Source organism: Apus apus, chromosome 4, assembly GCF_020740795.1.
Source record: "Apus apus isolate bApuApu2 chromosome 4, bApuApu2.pri.cur, whole genome shotgun sequence".
In the NCBI taxonomy this organism is placed as follows: Eukaryota; Metazoa; Chordata; class Aves; order Apodiformes; family Apodidae; genus Apus; species Apus apus.
In genome coordinates, this window is record NC_067285.1 from 59,255,122 (window position 1) to 59,277,790 (window position 22,669).

General features: G+C 45.1%; 2 protein-coding genes across 4 annotated transcripts in view; both read left to right on the top strand.

Moving 5' to 3' along the window:
* The window catches only part of HELQ (helicase, POLQ like), a 25,574-nt gene extending 15,005 nt beyond the window's left edge, over positions 1-10,569 (top strand). For 2 of the 3 annotated variants that reach the window (XM_051620107.1, XM_051620109.1), the window contains 3 exons: positions 50-184; positions 2,283-2,358; positions 10,482-10,569. In XM_051620107.1, the coding sequence (XP_051476067.1) occupies positions 50-184; positions 2,283-2,358; positions 10,482-10,504 (234 nt within the window). In that variant the 3' untranslated portion in view covers positions 10,505-10,569. Of the gene's footprint in view, positions 1-49; positions 185-2,282; positions 2,488-10,481 lie in introns of those variants that run through there. The other variant, XM_051620108.1, reaches the window with a different exon arrangement.
* HPSE (heparanase) lies at positions 8,594-22,028 on the top strand. Its single transcript, XM_051620110.1, has 12 exons — positions 8,594-8,778; positions 10,482-10,627; positions 11,997-12,122; positions 12,510-12,683; positions 13,130-13,301; positions 13,808-13,855; positions 15,904-15,997; positions 16,620-16,726; positions 17,433-17,547; positions 19,370-19,488; positions 19,642-19,788; positions 20,380-22,028. The coding sequence occupies exons 1-12, from the start codon at positions 8,594-8,596 to the stop codon at positions 20,537-20,539; spliced, it is 1,593 nt and encodes a 530-aa protein (XP_051476070.1). The 3' UTR covers positions 20,540-22,028.
* The last annotated feature ends 641 nt before the right edge of the window (positions 22,029-22,669 follow it).

Consider the following 22,669-nt stretch of genomic DNA (forward strand, 5'->3'; position numbering starts at 1 on the left):
CAATTTCTGTTACCTATTCTAATAATCTAACACAATTTTGGACTTGCAGGCACGAGCAAAACAGCTTTATAATGCAGGATACAAAACTTTAGCACACTTGGCTAATGCAGATCCAGAAATTCTGGTCAAGATGATTGAGCACTTGTCAAGACGTCAAGCCAAACAAATTGTTTCATCTGCAAAGGTAAGTTAGAAACAAAGTTAAAAAAACCTGCCTCAGAACTTCAATGTGTCAAAAGTGGATATTTGCATGACATTAAAAGTGAAGGTTCAGTTTACTAGTAAAGGCATCAGTGCATATTTCTGATCCAAATACTGTTCTGTATTAGGGATATATTGAAATACTTTCTTGACAGTATAATATGTACAAGATGGTTAAGAGTAATGAATTGTGCAATTATTGACCTTCATGCTCCTGAATGACAGGCAAGCTTCTCCTAAAAGAACCTGTTATATACAGAATAGTGGAAAGTTGTGCTCTTTCTCGGAGAGCGAGCAAAAGGCAAAAATGTTTGACAGTTTTTCTGATGAAATGCAGGAATTAAATGACTACCTTGATCTCTCCATGCTGAATTATAGCTGAAATTGCGATATTCTGCCAATACCTCAGGACTTACCTTACAGTAATTCTAGTGGCAGTTGTGATAAGAGGATTTTCAGGACAGTAGAAAAGGATACCAACAAGGTATATGGTTAACCTCGCCTATTAGGCTGCTTTTGTCATGCTCTGTTATTCTTTCCAATTGCTTTTCGAGTATACATCATGAGGAGGGCCTTCACTTATTATCTGCCTCTAAGGCATACTTAGTGCCTCAGACACAGATAAATAATCCAAGGAAAAAGATCCATAAAAAACATTGAGTTGTGCCTGCAAAAAATACAGGATGTATTTTATTTATCAAGAGGTACTATTTTCTCTCCTCAATCTGCATTAATCATCTGCAGTTGCAAAGGCATCAGCTTAGTGTTTGATTCTGCTAAAATAACAAGCTTTTGGTCAAGTAAGAGAATGCCCAGAAGAAATTAATAGGTGGCTGGTGTAGAAATCATGCAGTCAATAACAAAGTCTTCATTTGTATGTTCTTGGCACTTTTACTCTACAACTCTGGTGTTTGGGTGCCTATCAGGTCATGGCCATTGAATGTTGTTGCAGGCTCCATACTGCCTTTTTTTAAAAATTATTTTGCTGCTGTGTGAGCCAAAATAAAGGCATTTTTTGTAGATTACTCATTTATATTAGTGTCAAGCCCAGCAATCTAGCTTACTGTCATGCTTAGATATTAAACTGATGGTGTTTTATCCAACTGGAAAGTTAGGGGAGTGCTTGCATGTGTTGTGCTACTCATGCTACTGGTGGACTGTTAAACTCCAGCTGCCAGCAAGGAACAGTTCAGCTTGTTAGGTCCCACCTGGAATGCTGTGTTCAGTTCTGGTCCCTTCTATCCAAAAAAGATGAGGGCAGGCTGGAGAGGGTCCAGAGAAGGGCCACAAAGAGGATCAAGGGGCTGGGAAGCCTGCCACATGAGGAAAGGCTGGGACAACAGGGCTGGGTCAGCCTTGAGAAAAGAAGGCTTAGGGGAGACTTTATTGCCATGTTCCAGTACTTAGAATGGCTACCAAGAAGATGGAGACTCCCTTTTTACAAGGAGTCACATGGAAAGATATGAGGAAGTGGGTGCATGGGAAGATACTGAATGGACATCAGAATAAAATTTTTCACAATGAGAAGAGTCAGACATAGGGAAGTGGTGGAATCCCCAACACTTTTAAGTGGACACTTTTAAGACTCAGCTTGACAAGGTGCTGGGCCATCTCATCTAAACTGTGTTCCTACTTAGAAAGGTTGGACCAGATGATCCTTGATGTCCCTTCCAGCCTGGCATTCTATGATTCTATGAACTTAAAAATGTTTATTCCAACATGTCAAATAAATGTGTATGGTTAAGAATGCTCTAGTTAACAGTTCTAGACAAAACTGATTATATTCTGTTAAATCTTATGTAATATGTGATGGCAGAACTGATAAAACCAGCAGTGTGCTGTATGTTTTTTTGTGTTAGTGTTTTTCATATGGGTGTATGTTAAACAGTAAAAAATGTTGGTAGTAGTACTTGTGGAAATGTTAGCACTTTGAGGCAAAAATTCTGTGATGCTGTGAGCAGCAAGGAGAAGTTTGTTTTACAGACTAGCTGCATGTTTAGAAAGGAACACTGGTGTTTTAAGTTGTCTAACAGTCATAGCTAATGCTTCTATTTGTTTCCTAATATTTTTTTCTGTCCTAGATGCTGCTGAGTGAAAAAGCTGAGGCTTTACAAGAAGAAGTTGAAGAACTGTTAAGGGTGCCTACAGATATCCCAGGTACCTACTGACCAATTGTCATGAAGAAAAATCATGAATCAAAAAACTGAGGTTTTTAAATTTTTAACTTTCCTGTGTAAAGCTGCTGTAATTATAATAAATATTTATTATGTCTTTTGTATTCCTCAATTTTGTGTGAGTTGTGAGTTCAGAATGTTTCTTGGAAAGTTGACTTCATTTTATGGTTTGACTATGAACCTCTTGAGCAAGAGACTAGAATCAAAAGATGTGATCCTAATTCATTCCTGTTTTTAGTTATAGTCCTAGGAGTGCTTTGAGGCCTGGACTGGCTGGCTGGTGTGTACTTCTGCTTGGAGCTTTGGTTACTAACTGACTTTATGGCTTTACATTGGACACACATGCATGAGTGAGTTACTCCAAAATTCCTGCTTGCAGGAATGTCTATACTCTAGGTTTAGATGATGGAAAGAAATAGAGTTGCAATTCATAACAAAGAAGTTGTCCCAAGGCTGTGTAACAAATTGTAAATTAAGCCTTTTTTGAGCCTTGTTAAAAGATGTACATAACAAATTTGTATTCAGTCTCTGTCAATTCCCCAAGAGAAGATTATTTCAGGATGTTTATATTGCAGTCTTCCAAACAGAAAGTTTACATTTTTTGAATGTTATTCAATTTCTTGCTTAAATGTGAAGACTGATGAGAAGGAGGACTTGAAGAACTGATTTTTGAGAAGCCATATTAAGTTCATGATTGACGTGGGCAAATGTCAATCATACTAGTTAGGATTTTTAAAGGTATCTGAGCCATTTTCATTCCAGTAAAAAGTTAGACATTATGAAAACAGGTTTGAAGATGCCTGAAACTTCTGTCTTCTTCAGTTGTGATACAGTGAACTCCTTTTCAAAGCTGGTATGTAGTACATACAATGTTAAAGCGCTGCACATTAAGAAAGACTTGAAAGCTGTGGCAGACTGCTGGGTTAAATTGTGGTAGTCAGCGTGCTGACACTGAAATATGGCATTTCCATATGTAATCAGGTGTTCCTTTGTAAAGGCAAAGCAAGGCAAACTTAGTTAAACTGTTTTCTTTTTTACTTTGGTTAATTGTACTGAGACTCAAGAGAAACAGGGATTTTAACATCCAGTGAGGTGGTTAGATGTTGAACACCTGACTGAAGGGGTTATGGTGAAAAACTGATGAAAAGGCTATTATTTTACTGTTCATTTTGTTGTTGCATTAGAGAAGTCATAGGTAGCAACTGAATACAATCTTTATAAGCCATCATTTAGCAGAAACATGCCTCTAAGACCATAATTATGATACTTTGTTGTGGCTTACAAAGTTTGGTTATGTTTGAGTACGTTTAGTATTAGACCAGTTAAAGAATTTTAAAACAGCTCTTTTTAGAGGCAAAATTACTAATTTCCACTGCTAGATTCAGTGCCCACAGGGGCATCCAGTTACTGTGCCTAGGGCATAGAGGGTTTTAGAAACATTAGAGCATGTTAAAGTTGTCTGTAACAAGAAGGTAAAATTAGCTCTTAAATACTGACGCAATATTTGCCATGACTTGAGATTACTTAGTCTGTCTCTTAATGCCTTGCCCTTTTTAATTGAGATACATTTTTGAGTGAATGGTAGATAATATTAAATTATCTAATGGTTTATTTGTGTTCTTTTCAAAAGACAGATGATGCTCACTGCAGCATAAATGTGAGTACATCTCTACGTGTTTGACGTAGCATGTGTGTAGGAAAATTTTAGTGATGCCTTTAAGGCCTAAACAGATGCTCAAAGATTGATTTGTGCTTGATGTTATTCTCTGGAGTCTGAAACAATCTTCCTCAGATTTGAGGTGAGGGCTGGGGGGAACAACTACAAAAAATCAAGGCAAATTACTATAAAATTACTCTTTGTACTAAGTTATTGCAATAACTGATGTTGTGGAAATAATCCATTAATTACTTACAGGAGTAGTTAATGAGCTGTTATCTGCTGTCAGAATACTTTCCATGATATTTGTACTTCTATGCTAATTTTTGAAAGTGTGCTTTTTAATTTTTATTTTGTGTCAGGGAGCAGCAGGAAAAAAATATTTCTGGCAGCTGTCCATTTTTGGGTTGCTAACTGCCCACCCACAGTTGTACATCACCAGAACAGCCAGCACTGTTGCAAAATCAGGTTTCGATGTCATGTTTGTTTAGGAGTGAAGTCAGGTATTCCCTACAGAGACCCTTTGGCAGTGGTGGCAAAAGCTGGTTTGAAACAGGTTAGTGGTTTCAGGTCTGCTTGAAGCTGATCTGGAAGGAAAATAAGGTTGACATTTGTCATCTCTGCTGCTCTGTTTATAGAAGCTGTGCTTTGCCAGATGCATGAGTACATTCCCCCCAGGCTTTCTCCATGACCTTTGATAACATCAGAAGTGAAATTCATGAAACTGCAGGGATTTGCACTAAAATTTGTCCATATGTAGCCTGTCTTATTTTTCTGAAATCAAACTTCCAAGCAAGGCAGTACACATATTTCACAGGGCTTTTTCTTTCTGCAGAATCTATTAATGTATGATTAAATGCTCTTCACATAAAGCTTTCTTACCTGGGCTTTTCCCCTGGGTGGAGATGGGAAGGGGGGGGAAGTACACAACAGCTGCTGGTCACAGTATTTTTGTGCTGCTGGATGCTGTTGAGGTGTTTCAGTCTAAAGCACAGTACTGAGCTCGTAAAATGCAGCATAATGATGTGCAGGTGCCAGAAGAGGTATGCGTTGGTTTGGTGAATGTCTGTTAGGAGTGGTTGTGCTATATGTGCTTAGTTTGAGGTAGGGGGGGTTCAGGGCATTTTGGAAGGCAAAGATTCTTACTTGCTTCAATGGGACATTTATATCCTAAAGCCTATGTTGAAGGGAGAAAAGCAATGGCAATTAGCTTATTTATATGAAATAACAATAGATGCTTCCAAGCCAAAGCAGGTCATAAAAATATGCTCCATAGGACATTTCTGCCAATTTATTAATAACTGACAGTAAACTGGGTGTAAGTCTCCTTAGGTTGCAGCTAGTGCAGAGTAAGTGATCTGACCAAAAAACTTGGTGTATTTTTCTTTATGCCTATTCACTTTACAATTTGTCCATATAGAGCAGTTCTTGTGTTGAGCAATTCCCTTCCTTCCTCTGAGTCCATAATTCTATACTTTCAGAAATCCCTGTACAAAACACTGAAAACTGAATCTCTGGAAGGACTGGTAAGAGGGTCAGGCTTAGGTTAACGTTTAGCTGTTAATTTTCATTGTGTGAATGAGACCTATTGTGTTCCTGTGTTCTGGAAAGCTGCTTCCACACGAGCTAGTCCTGCCTGGACAGCTCTCACTTTGTCTTTCCTTTTAAAGCTTCATTTCATGTCATTCAGCGTGGTGGCCTAGCACTGAATAGCGGGTGTAAAGAAAGTCAAAGATTCTTACTTAAGTTTGATGTTTTGATTGGGTGAGAGACCAAAAGTTTGATGTTTTGATTGGGTGAGAGACCAAATGATTTTTGCAGTGCTTTGTTCTGGGGTGCTGGAGCTCAGCAGCTCCTGCAGTACCTGAATTTGTCAGCTGCAGACTCAATGGAAAGTAAGCCTTTTACCACTATCTGTGTAGCTGTGTGCACTTTGAAGAGAACTGCTAAAAACTAGACCTAAAGTGTCATTTCCATCTCTGAATAAACAGAGCATGTGCCATCCTGAAGTCTCGTATCCTACTGGGTTCAGGAGTAAACACCGGTGGGAGTGCTGAGAGCTAGCTGTGTGTTGTGTCAGGACAAGGTCTGGCTGGGGCAGGGAGTGAGGATTGCTTACAAAAACACCTTGATCGGCACCTCTCTGTGTTTTTACAGTTTCTAGGCTTTCTTGGTGTCAACTTTGTTTTAGTTTCATCTTCATGAAGCTTCTTATATAGAAACACAGATTAGTTCTACTCTGACAGAGTTCAGTTCGGTTCATCCGCCCAAGCACTGCTATGTCACAATTAGTTGCCCTGTGTATGGATCACTCTTCCCTTCTGAATCCCCTATACACACACACATGTATATACATGTATGTATATATAAATATATATAGGTGCTTTACCCATGCATCAGTTCTTGGTTCTTGCCTGGGAACATCACTGGAGTCACTGTTAGTGATAGTGTGATGCTTCCACTGTTGGACAGTTGAAATTCCCAGTTTTATTTTTTGTTTTTCCTAGTTGGCACAGTGTGTCCACTAATGGCATTGCTGGCATGGGAGAAGCAGAACTGCTTGATAGGACCTGTGTGACCAAAGCATTTGAATACCACAAGGCAGGGGCTTGTGTTTTTGTGGATTGAAGAAGCGGGATGGGGTGCTGGTACGGAGCTGGCTTCAAACACCACACAGCTGGGTTTAAGCCTAGTCCTGGTTCTGACACCCTCTTGTAGCTCACAGGGCATCGCTCAAATTCAGCCTTAATTTCCAAATACCTCTGTATTGTTCTCCCTTGCTTCACAATATTTAAAAATGGGTATAACACAATATGAAAAAATGCCCAAGCAGAAGTTACCAATTCCCATTTAATACCCTTAGCTTTTCCAGGTGGTACTGCTGGAAGGCATTCTTCTCCAGCTACAAAGTTTTGCAGGCTCCTTTGCATAACATATTAGACTTTTCGTATCTGCATCTGCACGCAGCAATTGAATAAAAAATGTAGCACTGACCCTTTGTGCATCTGTCATAAGAAATACAGTGCATTGGCAAGCACCTTCTCTAAAGAAGCACATGGAGGATATTAAGGGGTAAATAGTGAATTCCAGTAGGAAAAAAACATCACACATGGGCTGCATCTTGCCTAATGGCTATTAACATTTCCTGTACTCGTAGTAATGACCTCAGCTCAGTCACACACTGAGCTGCATTCTTAAATCCTTAGTTCACTCGTGGGGCTGGGTAGTTTGTGCAGCACTCCAGTCATCTACTGATGGACAAATTATTGCTCTAGCAGATAGTCACCCCAGCCCTTCTGTGGGTGTAGGCAGGGGTGGTGCACCCCTGCAAAAGGAAGCGCTACCGTGACTAAGATGGTGAGACAGTCAGAAGCCTCACGTTTCCTTTCTGGCAGAGCCATGGATGTGTTTATCAAAAACAGGGTTAGTTTGGTCTAGTTCTCGTTCTGGCAGAGAGTTTCTTAATCGTACAAAAATGTAGAGCAAGCAGGAACAGGCAGGGCCAGGCAGGCGAACGCCTGAACTGCACTGACTAGTGGCCCCAGTGCAGTGAGCATGGGAAGCGCTGCACCCAAGGAAGGCCACGGGAAAGGGCTGGGCAATTTGCAGTGTGTGCAGTGTGTTAGGAAAGCAAAGCTAGGAAGAGATGTTTCGGGAGAAAACTGATGCAGGTGGGAAATATAATGGTGAAGTTAAGTGTAATTGTTTAAAAACTCTGCAGATATTTCAATAGTGTGAATATAAAGCAGCACCCGCCCGTGGCTGCAGCCGGCTGGTCCCTGCCAGGGCTCGCTGGCAAGGCTGGCTGTGGCCGAGCAAGGGGTTTGGCTCAGGCTGGACTCTGCGGGGAGCAGACGGCGGGGCAGTCCCCGAGTGTGCTTGAATGCTTCTTGTAACAGCATTTCCAAGTTGCATGTTGGCTGCAGCTAACAAGTGCCTTTGTTGCAAGTGTCGCGGCGTGGGGCAGGTGGGTTTCAGCCTGACGGGCAGGCTTGCCAAGTGGCACTTGTCACAGGTGCACCGCGGGCTGCTGCGACTCGGTTTCCCGTAGAGGAGGCCAGTGGCTGGGATGTCAGGCTGACATCTCGCCTCTGCAACAGCAGCGGTAGCAGCGTTCGGTGTTCAGTGATTTTCCAGCCTGTTGTTTTTTGTACGCTGCTGCCCAGGGTTGCTCAGGCAAGGCGGAAAGCTGTATAAATTGGCTGGCCAGCAAAGTGCTGCCGTAGTGGAAAGGTCCGAGCAGGCGAGGAACCAGCTTTGAAACCCGGGTTCATTTTGTCATGTTTGAGGCTGCCGGGAGGGTAATCCTGGGCTTAAGGCGTCTCAACGCTGGTTGGAGACCCCGCGGAGCGGCTGAGGCCGAAGGAGCAGAACTGCACTTCAAGGCTGCTCTTGCAACCCGAAGCTCCCTCCCTGGGTAAGGGGGGGGGGGGGTCTCGACGCTGGCTGCTCACGAACCGCCCCGTCCTTCCCTCGGGGAGCGGAGCGCTGCGCCCCCGCCCCCGGGCCCGGCCCGCCCTGCGCGGGTGCTGCCGGCGGCGCGGCAGGCCGGGCGAGGAGGATGCTGCCGCTGCTGCCGCTGCTGCTACCGCTGCTGCTACCGCCGCTGCTGGCGGAGGGGCGGCGGGCCGCCGTGCTCAGGCTGGGGCTGCGGGGTAGACCCCTTGGGGAGGTGAGCCCGGCTTTCCTTTCTCTCACCCTGGACGCTAGCCTGGCCCAGAACCCGCGATATATCGCCTTGGTCAGGTGAGCCGCCACCCGCCCTCCCTCTTGGTTTTGCACAAAACAAGAAGAACCCCGGGGTGAGAGGGGTTCCCGGAGCGGGGGGAGATGTCTCCGGCAGGCAGAGGGGTCCGCAGCCGCGGGACGAGGGGCCCGGGAAGCCGGCAAAGGTGCTGCTGCCCTGTATGCTCTGGAGGGGCAGAGGGACAGGGAAACCCCATCCCCGCAGCCGGCGGGGGACGACTGCTGGATCCCCTCTGCTTCGGGATTCAGTAATTTCATTCCTCCCGGGCAGCAAGGCGGTACCTGCCGTGGGTGCGAGCTGTGCCGCCTCGCTTGTGCTGGGGGAAGGAGCAGCAGGGCTGGGTGGGAGGGCAGGAGCCCCGCAGCTCGGGCGGCACTCGCTGGAGACAGCACCGGGGTAAACTTAGGAGAGGAGCTGCTTTGCGCACAGAAATAAAGACGGGAGCTGCCGAGCAGAGGGGTTACGCCTCGTGGGGCTGGGGGCTGCAAGCCGCGCTGCTCCGGGACATAAAAATAACCCGATTCCTCGGGCAGCTTTGCAAACACTTGTGAGGTATTATCAGCATTGAGTCACATAAACGCTGAGGAAGGTCTGTCGTCATCAAAACTGAATCGAGAGATCCTAAAAATGAAGCTGTTTCCCCCCTTTGGGGAACACTGAGCAGCTCTTCACTGCCTAGTCCTTTTTGGCTCTGACTTCTCTCTTTTCTTCCCCACTTTTGCTCTATTTCTTTATTTTCTTTTTTTTTTTTTTCACACTTCCTTTTTATTCTACCTTTTTTTTTTTTGAAGCTGTCATAATTATTTATTTTTTATCTGTCCAATCATATTTATCAGCCCCATGGTAATTCTCCAGTCCTGATTTTTCTCCTTCCACTGCTCTTAATCTTTTCCTCCTCACCGAGGTGGGGAGAAAGTTGACACCAGTTTTATTGCAAAGTGTTCAGGTCTCCAACCTCCAGCTCTGACTGCACACCTTGGAGTTCAGTCTAGGGCCAGCGCCACTGCCTCAAGGATCAGGAAGTATTTGGTGGCCTTTAATCTGCTGTATGTCACCATCAAGCAGATAGTGCTTCTGTGCTTGGCACCCTCCCATGTCTCATGGTTTCTGCCAGCAAAGGCTGGGTCTCAATGCTGCACATCCAGCATGGCCTGTGCATGAGGCAGAGCTTATGTTATGTTATAAACCTGCTTCACTGAAGCTAACACGTGTCCCAACATGGACTCTTAGTCTCTCTTGGGTATAAAAGCAATCACTTTGGCTGTTGATGGAAGCTGGGACTGATGGTGTAAAGTCAGTTTTACATACATCTTCTCACAGGACTTGTATGTTAGTTTTTGTATAGACAAAGCAAAAAAAAATCTAGGGGAGAAGGATGCTTAGGACCAAAAAAACACATTTTGAAGTATTACCTTACTTTGCTCACAGGACTTGACTCCCTCTCTGTGTGTTCCCTTGGGCACATCTCTCCCTTGCTGCCTCACTGAAACTATCCTGGGCCTCTTGGCCAGCATGGTCTCTGTAGCAGAGTGCTGGAGCACAGGTCCAGTGAGTGGTCAGGAGTGCCCTGAGGCTGCTGGATAGCCCCAGGTCATCTACTGCAGCGTGTCTCTCTGAGCACTTGCTTTCTTTAGCCTATACACTGAAGCCAGAGTCTGCATTAATATAGTGTTTCTTCTGTTTCTTAACATCCTTTCCTCAGCAATGCCAAACTGCGTGCCCTAGCAACAGCCCTGTCCCCAGGGTTCCTGAGGTTTGGCGGCACCATGACAGATTTTCTCATCTTTGACCCCAACAAGGAATCTACTTCAGAAGAAAAAACTCTCTGGGAATTTGAGACACAGCAAGGTAAAATGGGAATCAACGTGGTAGACTTGCAAACATCCTGGTTTTAGGAGGTGGCTTTGATGCAAGCTGGGGAAGCCACAAGGGCATGGCGGCAGCTCTGGGTGTCCTCCACAGGGTCAGCATTGCTCTCCTCCATGGAGAGAAGATCCATGGACCTTCATCACAGTCCGTGGCAAGAGCTGTACGAGCCATGGGAAAGAGAGGAATGGCACAGGGGGACTCATGTCCATGCCAGCATCTGCTGGAACATTCCCTTTGCCACCTCGTGCTTCCCGCAGCAGCCTTAGGAGCTCCCCCACTGCCTGGGAGGCAGCCAAGGTCAGCTCAAAAGTTGTGGTTTCATTTTGAAAATTAAGCAATGGGTGGAAGAAATAGTCGGATGAAAACAGTTTTCTCTGTCTTGGCCAGAGCTAGGCTGGGGTTGCAGCCTTGCTGTCCTGTTGCGTCAACAGGGCAGGTGCAAACCCATCAGAACACTGCCAGCTGCTTGAGCTTGGTGCTGTTGCATGAGGTTTCCCACTGCACTAAAGTCCATTACCTCGTTAAACTTAGCACATAAACCCTTCTAGAGATGTTAAAGATTAAAAACTTCCCATCTGTTCCTGTGGTGCATAGCACAACAGTGGAGTTATACACCACTGTACAACTGGTGATGTTTGGTTTTGAAGTCAAGTGATACTTTTCTCCATGTGCCACTTTGCTGAGTGGCCACCTTCTCTCTGGGTAACTGTGGCTCCAACTCATGCCTTCCTCTCTGGTTATGGAAGGCTTGTTCCTGGTTTGTATGATGGGAATAAAACATGAGCTCTGAAGAAAAAGTCTCTTGTGACACCGCTGGCATTGTTGTTGGAGCCACACGGGGCAGTCAGCCCTCTCCCCTGCACCAGATGGGCAGGGCAGGAAGCACTGCCCCATATCTGCCCACAGCAAGGCAGGCATGAATCCTGCCATGCTGTTGCACCCTGGGGTGCCTTATCTGCTCCTCAGGCACCACAGCACATGCTTTGGCAGCTCCCTGGAAGGACGGTTTCCGGATGCTGCTCCGGCTAAAATAGTTTGTTGGGATATGACTATCATGATGACCACCTCCAGAAGCACAGCACAATCTTCCTCCACCCCTCCATCTCCATCACCTTACACTGGAAATTTTAAATATATATTATATATACATAGATGCATCAAGACAGCCCTCTTTTTCTATGTAGTTAACATTGTGAAAGTAGGGGTGTGTTTCACAGATGTGCACAACTGGCTCTCAGCCTAGCACCAAGCCGTTGTGCTTCCTCCTGAGGGTTGCAGCCCTTTGCCTGCTGGGCCCTGGCCGTGAAGGCGGAGACTTAGTTGCTATCAACCTTCTTCCTCCCTACAGAGGCTTGTGGCTTGAGGCCTGCATTTGCTGCTGTTGAGAAGGTTCTGCTGGCCCAGTGGCCCAGCCAGGAGAAGCTGATTCTTGCCGAGTATAACCGGAAAAAGCACAAAAACACCACTATTACAAGTAAGACTTCAATGGAGTTTTCTGCTAGGGTTTATAACCAGGGGGTTGCAAATCTCTGCCCCACAGTAAAAGGATCGTAGCTTGTTAGGAGCTGAAACCACTGAAAATTAATATTTTTTTTAAGTGGGTGAAATGTTTCTAAGAAATTTTTTTCTACCTTCTGCCTCCTCATTAAATACGTATTCAGTTGCTGCAGGAGTTGTGAGGATCTCAACCCCTTGCAGGATTGGGTGTAGTAAGGTCTGGGTTGTTTTGTCTGTCTAGGAGAGCTTGGCACATCTGCAGCACCAGGCTAAATAAATACAGGCAGTAAAGATTGTTGCTTGGCCAAAGCAACTAGCACACTGTAGCCCTGAGATAACATCCTCCCTTTTCTCCTCTGTGCAGGGAATACACTGGATATTCTCTACAGCTTTGCAAACTGTTCAGGGTTTCATCTGATATTTGGGCTTAATGCCTTGCTGCGGAAAGATGGCTTGCAGTGGGACAGCTCAAATGCCCAGGTGCTGCTGGACTACTGTGCCTCGCAGGGTTACAACATCTCCTGGGAGCTTGGGAATGGTAAGTGTGAGGCCTGCTTGTGGGCCAGGCCAGCAGTCACCTGGAAAGGTACCACTGCAGGGTAAGGCTGGTAATTTTTGATGTTTAGGATGACAGCCCATAAAGGCAAGGTGATACTTTATTGGGAAATATTAAGGTCTTAATTTGCAAGGAGGGGTTTCACAGAAGGCCCAACAAATGAGCAAATTGAGATTATTTTGGTGTGCCTACCAAGGCTCCGAGATGAGGTTAGCCCACAAGGTGCAGTGTGTCACCTATGGAGACTGGCTGGGACAGAGCACACTGCATCACCCAGGCTTACAGTTTCATGCTTGTCTCCTTCAAATTTTTCAAGCATATCATGCCAGATCACACGAAGCCACGGGGGGTTGTTAACTCCTCACAGGGAACAAGCTGCTGTGCCCCAAAACTAAAGCAAGGTCCTGATGTGTGCATGTGTTCCCCAGAGCCCAATAGCTTCAGGAAGAAATCCGGCATCTACATCGATGGCTTCCAGCTGGGGCAAGATTTTGTTCACTTACGGGAACTTCTGAGTAGCTACACCCTCTACCGGCACGCGCAGCTCTACGGTCCTGACGTGGGGCAGCCCCGAAAGCACACGCAGAGCCTGCTGAGAAGGTAGGGTGTGGGACCCAGACAGCCATCCCCAGGGTGGGCTGCTGTGGCTAGCAGTGGCTCATTGCACCCAGATGCAGGGGACACGAGGAGGTATCTAGGTGGGATTTTAAGGATTTTCTGCTCCAAACCAATAGCAAGGATTTACAAATGGATACATCCAGTCTACTTGAAAACTAATGTCCTGTATTTTTGCTCAAATTAGAAATGAGGATTTTTTTTTTCTTGACTGGGGATAACTGAAATCTTACCTATATCCATTAGTCCAATGCTTAAATACTCAGCCAGCTGAAGCTAAGACACTAGCAGTACTTCAGTGATCAACTTTCAATTGAGCACTGGCTCTAGTGCTGTGTTAACAAAGGCTTTTCACCCTAGACATCTCCATGGCCACACTGCGGTTCACTATCACTGCTGCCTGTCAGGGAGAGGGGAGGGCTGGGGCGCCAACTACCTATCACCAGTACCTGCTAACCCCCCACTCTCCACCGCACCCCCTCTGGTTGCAGCTTCCTGAAGTCGGGAGGGAAGGTGATCAACTCAATCACGTGGCACCAGTAAGTACTGTTTGGATACCATTATCACTCTACTTATCACCTGTTTTCTTTAGAAAGCATGGATCTGAACATCTCAATAGGGATGAGGGGGTGAAATACCCCTTTCAGCAGTTTCTCGGGTACCTCTCAGCAAACTTTTCTAGCTCAGAATAAGAGATGAATTGAGGGAGTTCATTACAGAAATGCAGATCTCCAAACAGCCTACTTGGTGCAGAGACCCAAACGCAGTGGGGCTTTTTAATATAGGCACAGCAGTGGGTAATGCAACAGTGTGCAATATGGTAATTTCACTCACTAAGTATGTGCACTGAGAAAACCAGAAACAGAACACAGAGAAAAAAAATGGCACAGCAGCTTATTTTCTCAGAAGAGCACGGGGAAGTAGGTCACGGCTCTCCCCAGCACGAGGAGTTTCTGCAGAAGTTGACCCTTTTTTTGCATATGCTGAGTTTCAACATGTACCAGAAGCTAATGAGATCTGAGTGGCAGTCCTTGTTGTCTCAAAGCTCCAATCTGCCAACCCTTTCAAATAAAATGCACTTTCCCATGGGAAGAACACGGTGTTGTCTAAAAGCAAAAGAAGGTAGTTTAGACCTACTCAGCAGAGATGCAGCTGCTGAACTTGTGCAAGTTTTTTCACATAAAGTTTTAAACAACCCATGGGTGGCTGGGCTTTGAAACCGAGTCAGTACCCTTGACATTGGTGCTCTCCTTGGCATTAGGAGGGCTAAATCTGCTTGAGCAGAAACTTTGCTCCCTGAAAGCAAATTCAGGGAGTCACTGATGACCTTGCTGGCAAATGCACTCAACTCCTTGTAAAAAATGCAGCAGAAGCCTTGTTAGCTGATGTGTTACATGCTGCCTTTTTTTCTCTATTTATGTGTGTTTGCTATAAGTGAAAAGCCCTGCAGGTCTGGCTGACCCTTACCCATGGAGAAGTGCCAGCAGTTCCTACTGCTCCTGTACCTTTGCTCCCTGAGTCAGTTCTGGCTGTGTATGGGCAACTTGCCCTCAGATCCCACCCACAGTGCAAACAGCACTGGCACAGTCCCAGCCCTTCACTCTTGTGCCAGGGCTTGGGGACACAGTTTTAAAGTGCTCAGGTGAGCAGTGGGGTAAGTTGGCCTCAGGGCACCTGCCATGAACTTCACAGGTCTGAAAGTGATTTCCTTGGGATTTCCTTCTGGAGTTGAATTCAGCACGGTGACGTGCAGCAGTCAGGTAACAGTGGGAGAAGATGCATATGCTTGTATATATGTATACATATACGACTTATCTATGTATTTAGAGCTGCTAACAAGGTATAAAATGTGTCTTCTCCCCTTCCTGGACTGTTCTTGCCCTGTGGTTCCTTTTGCTTTAAATGGCTGTGCATTATTTTCTTTGCTAATTTAGGATTATCAGGTTTTAGCTTCCTCTTGTGGCTGGAAGACTTCAGCTACATCTGGCAGGACTGAGTGATAGTGTGATGAAATGCAAAAACCACAGGGATCCCCATTTCCCTTTCTTTATTCAGAGAAACTGAACATAAAAGCTCTTCTGCTTATGGTGGAGGGCAGCCTTCATCCTGTAGGTATGCCTCCATCTCATTGCCCTCCACATGGCCAGAATACTCCAACAGAGAGAGAGAAGCTGGGAGCTGATATTTTTAATATGTAACTTAAAACAGTAAAGCAAATAATCACATAGGAGTGTCAGACTCCTTGGTAATAGAGGGTTTAGAGAAACTGGCTCTTACTCAGGGGTGTTTTCTTCATTCTAAATGAGTATTTGCAAAAAACCCTCTACTACTTCTGTTAGTCAAAAATTTCTGTGATATCCTGCCTCAATTGAGGTAATGATACCTGATAGTCTCTTAAATACAAACAATGTACTTACACATTTGAGGGGGGGAAAAAAAAAAAAAAAAAGAGGAAATAACAGAAAAATAGTGCAGTGGATAAATGTATCAAACAACAGAGTGTTTTGGGTGGTGTTTTGTACCAGTTGTCATATTTTTCCTTAATTTTGGCTGTGGGTTTGTTGTTGTTTTTTTTTTTCATTTCCAGTTACTATGTGAATGGACGAAGTGCAACGAGGGAGGATTTCTTGAGCTCCGAAGTGCTGGATAGCTTTGCCACAGCTGTACATGAAGTCCTGGAGGTGCCTTGTCCTGTTTGACCATTCTCATATTCAGTTTCCAGGGGGCTAGCAGAGAATATAGAATAAAATAGGATTTATCACTAGCAGTAAATAGGGATCCTCAAAGCTCAGGTGCTGCTGTCATTGTAAACTAAAAATAAAAATTAACAAAACTAATAATAGATGAGCTCAAATAGTTTGCCATGCTGCAAGTGTGCTGTCAGATACATCACAAACCTACAACATTCTCATTTATTGATGTAGTCATTACTCAGGGATGTAATTTATGGTCATATCCTCTCTGCCCGTCCCTCTGATTTCTTTGTATTTTGAGAACAATATAATTTAGAGTATAACCCCACTCAGCACAAGAAGACTTATAGGACCTGGTTTTTGGTTACGTTTGACTCATTCTACATGCATAGACATGATTTTTTTAAGGGGGCAGGGAATAAATCTGCTTCTAGTTCTTTTGATCAAAATTTCTGTGACATCTCACCACAGCTGGTGTTATCCCTTAAATGTGTAAACATTGTATGTAGACACTTGGCTAAAGCACACCATGTTGATTGCCCATTATTTCAGTAACCAAAAAAACTAAACTGTTGTCTCTGTCTCTTCTTCCCTGTGTCATCCCGGCCAGATTGTTGGTGGGACTGTGCCCAATAAGAAAGTCTGGCTAGGAGAGACAAGTTCTGCCTACGGAGGGGGAGCTCCCAGGCTGTCCAACACTTACGTTGCTGGCTTTATGTGAGTACCATGTCACATGTGTGGGGAAATTACACATTTTACCAGCTGCAGGGGGTTGCGTTCATGCCCCACTGGAGGAACATCTTCCTTGGGCTTCTCAAGGAGCGCAGGCTATGGTTGGGTTGAAGGTCATAACCATCCCACTGCTCTCTGTGTGCTTCCCCTGTGCCTGAGGTTTTATGTAGGCCCAGGTAATAGCAGATTCCTCCAGGAAATGAGGGATGAGAAGTGTGAGAAAGTTGTATTTCTGACCTTGAATCTGCAATGCTAACTTTGTCCTTATATGAAGATGGAAAGTCATTCACCAGATGGGTGTCCTTTTCTGATGTCATCCTTCAACCACCATGAAATTACTAACCAAAGGGAAATTTAGTCATGAAAAGAATTTTCTCCAAGGACTCAATTTTCAGCATTTCATTGATATAATAGAATTCAGACTTTTCTTAGCCCTTTGATCAGTTTGTAGATTCAGGAAGAAAAAATTGCGTGGGAATGTGGGGTTCACACTTTGAAAATCAACAATATTTTTTCCCCTCCTAAAAGGCATTACGATATTTTCATCAGGGCCTGGTGGGTCAGCAAGTCAAAGTCTGGTAATGGCAAACAACCTTGTTGCTGGCAGTGATGATTTCAGCCTTTGGGGTAACAGTGCACAGTTGAGGTAAACAATTTAATTTGCATGTTGTTTGTCTCATTTTTTTGGCAGGTGGTTGGACAAGCTCGGGCTCTCAGCCCAGCAGGGGATTGATGTGGTGATGAGACAGGTTTTCTTTGGGTCAGGGTCCTATCACCTGGTGGATGTCAACTTTGAACCTTTGCCGGTATGTATACAGCCCCACCAACATCATCTGAATGCTGCATGTATTTCTGCACAGGCAGTGCTGGATGGGGAGGTACAAGTCAGCTATTTTAACAACACAAGATAGTGACAGATTTTGTAGGATAGTCGCAGTTATCCTTGCACCTCAGTTAGCTCATGTTTCCATATGGGTTCATGTGTTATATACATAGATACTATATATTCACTGTAACTGCAGGTGTGCAGCTAGTCTTCAGCACAGCAGAGACTGATTTCTGGGACATGATGCTCTGATTTGGATGCAGAAACTTCTGAAGTTTGTAAGTCTTTTCTGGAGGGACTGTTTTGGTTTGAGTACTCCTCAGCTGAGTGATGAATGGCTTTTAAACCAACATTATGTGAGGTATTATATCCTTAGTGAAAACAAAACAAATCTGACATCAAGACTCAAACACTTCTTTGCTCATGCACATGTTTAGCCTTAAGAAGTGGCTGAAGGATAATTACATGAAAAAAAATACATTCAGGATAGCTTGATTTATTAGGAGATACCAATCCGCTGTGATGAAACATCATTATTTGAACTATATGTTATTCTGGCATGTACAGCATGTTTCTTTGTTCTAGTAGCACTTCTGTTGGGGTAAGAGGAGGACATCTTTCATTTTAGCTTTCCTCTTATTTTTCTGCTTCCAAGTTGTGATTTCCACAGGCTCATAGAGACCATCCGAGACAAAACCCAGCATATGGGGATTTTCTGTCCTGCCTGTTCAGCTGGTCCCTGTGCCAGGGGCTGCATTGCCAGGCTTGTTGCTTTGGGCTTTTTATTCTCTAATTTCAAATAGATTTAATCTGGAATGAAAGGATCTGCTTTGTTCCTTACCTAGAGGCAGTACAGATGCTAAGCAAGCTCAAAATGCTTTAGAGGCAGAGAAAACCAAGCCCAGATCCATCAGTTTTAGCCTGGAAATGAAGCAGCACAGCAGTGTCAGAAGCCTGCATCTCCTTGCAGAGGGGCTGAGCACGCAGGCTGATAGGAAAAGTCACTTCCCGGGCTTGTGGTGAGTCAGAAGAACAACACAACAGTTTTCCTTCTAGGAAAACCTCAAAGACATCTCCCAGATAAGCTGGGAGAAGGTCTCAAACCCGCCAGCTGGCGTACATCCTCACATGGGGCTGCACTTGAAGAAACTGTGCCTGCCTGTGGCCTCCTAGTGTCAAAACACCTCTGTGCAAACCATGCACTCTCTTTGGTACAGTCACAGAATTCATAGAGAAAAAGCAGTGGTCAAGACGCAAGAAAAAGCAGACCTGGAAAAAATGAGTCTTCAGTAGGCATTGCCCTGCTCTCAGGTATCATCCTGGCATGCCAGGGGATTTACTCTTGACCAGCATTCATAAACTAATCCTGAGACATGTTCAAAAGCACAATGTTAGCAAAAGGCATAAAAGTTGCTGGGGGCTTCTTCCTGATGTTGCATCTGTGGACTGGGCACAAGCTTTCCTGCAGAAAGGGCAGCTTGTTCCCCATGGGTTCAGCCCTGAGGTGCTCTGTATCCTGCAGAAGGGGCTTCCAAAATGCAGTCTCCCCAGAGAAAGAGTTCCAAAATTTGCATATGGAGGGGAAGATTACTCTAAGGTACCTTTTATATGTAGCTACTCTGTGGCTTGGAGGCAAGGTTTTGTCTTTAGCTTGTGGAAATTTAAATTGATATGATGAAAAACTTGGTAAAGCAAAAAATTACAGGGAAAAACCACTGAAATCACCAGCAAAATCAACATTTTTCCAGGTGTGCACCTAGCAGGTGTACAGGTGCTTACATGTGGGTTTTTATGCCTCCTAGGACTACTGGCTCTCACTGCTCTACAAGAAGTTGGTGGGTACCAAGGTGCTGCAGGTCAGCCTGGAAGGAGCTGACAAGAGGAAGCTCCGCGTCTACCTCCACTGCACAAACACCCTCCAGTAAGCTTCCAGAAGGGGTGAAATATCCAGAAACGGAGCCCACAGCCACCCCCAGACCAACAAAAGTAGTTTGGGACAGTGCAAGGATGTATGTTATTTCTGTGACACCTCTTTCTCACCTGATCCCCACCATGACCTTCTCTTGCCTTACAGTCCAAAGTACAGAGAAGGGGACGTGACACTGTTTGCCTTAAACCTCTACAACGTTACCCAACATTTGCAGCTACCAAATTACTTATCCAGCAAGCATGTGGATCAGTACCTCTTACTGCCTCATGGCAAAGAGAATATACTTTCCAGGTAAGCATGCAATTCCTCCTGTCTCTGTAGAAAGGATTGTGAGTAAAGTTAGATGGCCTCTAAAACCTCACCTTCACAGGGTAGCGGGGCAAAGGTATGAGGACATTTGTTTGATGTTAATCAGGAAGCTTTTCCCAGCATGCTTCAGGGCTCTGGACTAACTGCTAAAGTTCTTTTCCTTTTGCACAAACACAGATATATTGCTTTCCCAAGTGCTGGCTCCTAATTGACAGCAACGTGTTCAGGCTCTGTATGGTTCCTTTGTTGTTAATGTTAACGCATCAGCACAGGAAGGATCTGCTCTGTGGACTTAGAAGATACCCTAATATTTGCAGGAGAAAAAAACAATTCAAATTTGTACTGTAACAAAGCCTGTTCTGCTGTTAACCTCACTAGGAGAGTAAGAAACATGTTCTTTTCCACTTGTTTGTGCTAGGACTCTAAAGGAGTCCTTGCAGAGGGAGTGCAGCACATGTAAACACTCAACAAAGTTTAGTTTGGCCTTGGGCTAAGTTTATATTTACACTCAGGTCCAGAGCTGGATGTGCTCAATGGCACAGCTGCCCAAACAGTCTCTCTGTCCCTCCCCAGGTCTATTGAGCTGAATGGCCGTGTGCTGCGGATGGTGGATGACAAAACGCTGCCAGAGCTCACAGAAAAACCCCTTGGTCCTGGCAGTGTACTCGGCCTTCCAGCCTTCTCTTATGGCTTTTATGTTATCAAAAATGCCAAAGCTATTGCTTGCATTTAAATGGCTAATACACATGCACAGGGTAAATGGAAACCACCTGGCCAGCAGGGAAGTTTAATCCTAGAAAGTCATGTTTCTACTGTGAGATTTAATTCTAGCAAGGGATGCAAATGTGGCAGTGGTATGATCTGTGGGCTGGGGAAGATACATGGTCCTTTTGGGTGATTTGTACATGCAAGATGCTTTTTAAGCTCCTGGGAGAATTAGCCAGGCAGAGCAAGTCCAGGCAGGGGCTGCTTTTGCTCTTGGTCCAGCCTGGGTCACTGCGCTGAAGCACAAGGCCGTTCTACACACCACAGAGGGAACTGCATGGACTTCTGATGGTGTGCTTGGAGCTCTGCCGGCCGGGAACTGCAGCCTCCCCTCTCCTCGATTCTGCAAGCACAGCTCTTAAAGCAGGTCCTTCAAACACTTGCCTTGAGAAAGAACAAGCAGAGTTTTTATTTTAGCTGTACAGCTGTGACTTTGTCTGCACTATGTGTTAAGCTTGAGGAGGGGTTGTGCTTGGTTGCTGAGGACATCTCGGGGCAAAAAGTGGGGACACGCAAAGCAAACCGAAGCCGGGGTGCCTACAGGGGAAAACGTTTTGCCGAGAAACAAGGTCCCTCCGTGGGATTTGGGGCAGCACCGCACGTTTTTCCCCAGCTAGGCGAGTTCGGTCACAAGATGGAGCTGTGGCCACATGCTTTTCAACGGTGAGTTTTTGGCACGTGAATTGCAGGCTGTTCTGCAGGGTGATCTCCCTCTGCCCTCACACACTCCATCCCCGGGAAGGAAGGAAAGGAGCCCACCAGCACCCCAGCAGATGCTCGGTGTCAGGGGGCAGCACAGCGAGGGCTCGCAGCTCTTCACCCTTCCCCACCCTGCACCGTCCAGATGGAAAGGACTTCCCTGAACAGATCTGCAGGGCAAGCACTGCTTTACACTCCCTAACTCACTCAGGTCACTCCTGTCCTCGAGGAATCGGGAGAGTAAAGAGATTGAGCAAACCCCTCAACCATCAGAGAGACACAGGTGGCCACAGAGCATCCTGGGGACAAACCTGCCTGGCCAGGCTGACATCCCTCCCACTGGGGAAACAGCCGTTTTTACCAAAAATCTGTGTTAGCAGTGGCTTTTGTCCCCAGCCGTGCCCCCCTTCCCGCTGCACACCGCGCTGCAGTCGGGTGTGCCTGGGCCACGTTCCTCTGGCACACGTGCAGCTCACTGTCCCCGAGGGTACCTGTGGCCTCTCGAGTCTTTTATTTGCATCTGTTTTTCCTGAAGACACATATATATCCCCTGCCACTGCCAGTGCCTTATGACATTGTGAGCACAGCAGGGGAAAACACCACCACGCCACTGTATTTCCCTTTTTTAACCTTTAAAAGGGTGCTGCCAGCTACACGGGGTTTTAATGCAGGGCAGGGACCCTTTTTAATGGATCTTTAAAAACAGATATACTTTTACTGCTGTGATGAAAAATTGCACAATAAAAGTTTATATTTAAGTTCATTGTGTCAAGGGAATGTTTGCATCCACCGTGCAGATGCATTCTGTGAAGGGTTATGTATCAGGGAGTAATACAGATCAGAAATGAGAATAAGGAAGGCTAAGTTTGTTCACATTGTCCAAGCTCAATAAAAGGAGTAACAAGAGCATAAAATGGAGTATTAAGTCTTACACATGGTCAACATAAAGTTAGTAACATTATTGTTATTACACTATAAATTACAAATAAGACACCAAGGTCATTGTTTGCCTGGTATCTTCTTTTTAGAACTTTTCTAACAGTTTTGTTTATTACCATGCTCGTGACTTCTATATTCAAAGGTTTTAATTAAAGTGATTTATACCAGCTTTTGGCAGTCTTCACAGAACCACAGAATCATCACGGTTGGAAAAGGCCTCTATGATCTCCGAGTTCAACCATCTTCCTTCTTTTAAGATTCTTTTTCGGCATTCTGACACGGGGAAACTCCCTGCATTTACTTTGCTTGCACATTATCTGCACTGTGTGTGATTCCCAGTAAGAGCACCCGAGGAAATAAGAACTAGAGAAAGCCTACCTAGGTCAGTGTGTTTCAGCTGCAGCTCCGCAGCCTTCCAGCTCACCCCCAGGCACCACACGCGGCGGATGCTCAGCATGCA

Coding starts and splice junctions, on each gene's coding strand:
- HPSE (XM_051620110.1), top strand. CDS start 8,594: ATGCTGCCGCTGCTGCCGCTGCTGCTACCGCTGCTGCTACCGCCGCTG. Junction 10,628..11,996: donor GGAATTTGAGACACAGCAAG/GTAAAATGGGAA, acceptor TCCTCCCTACAG/AGGCTTGTGGCTTGAGGCCT. Junction 16,727..17,432: donor ACTTACGTTGCTGGCTTTAT/GTGAGTACCATG, acceptor TTTTTTTGGCAG/GTGGTTGGACAAGCTCGGGC.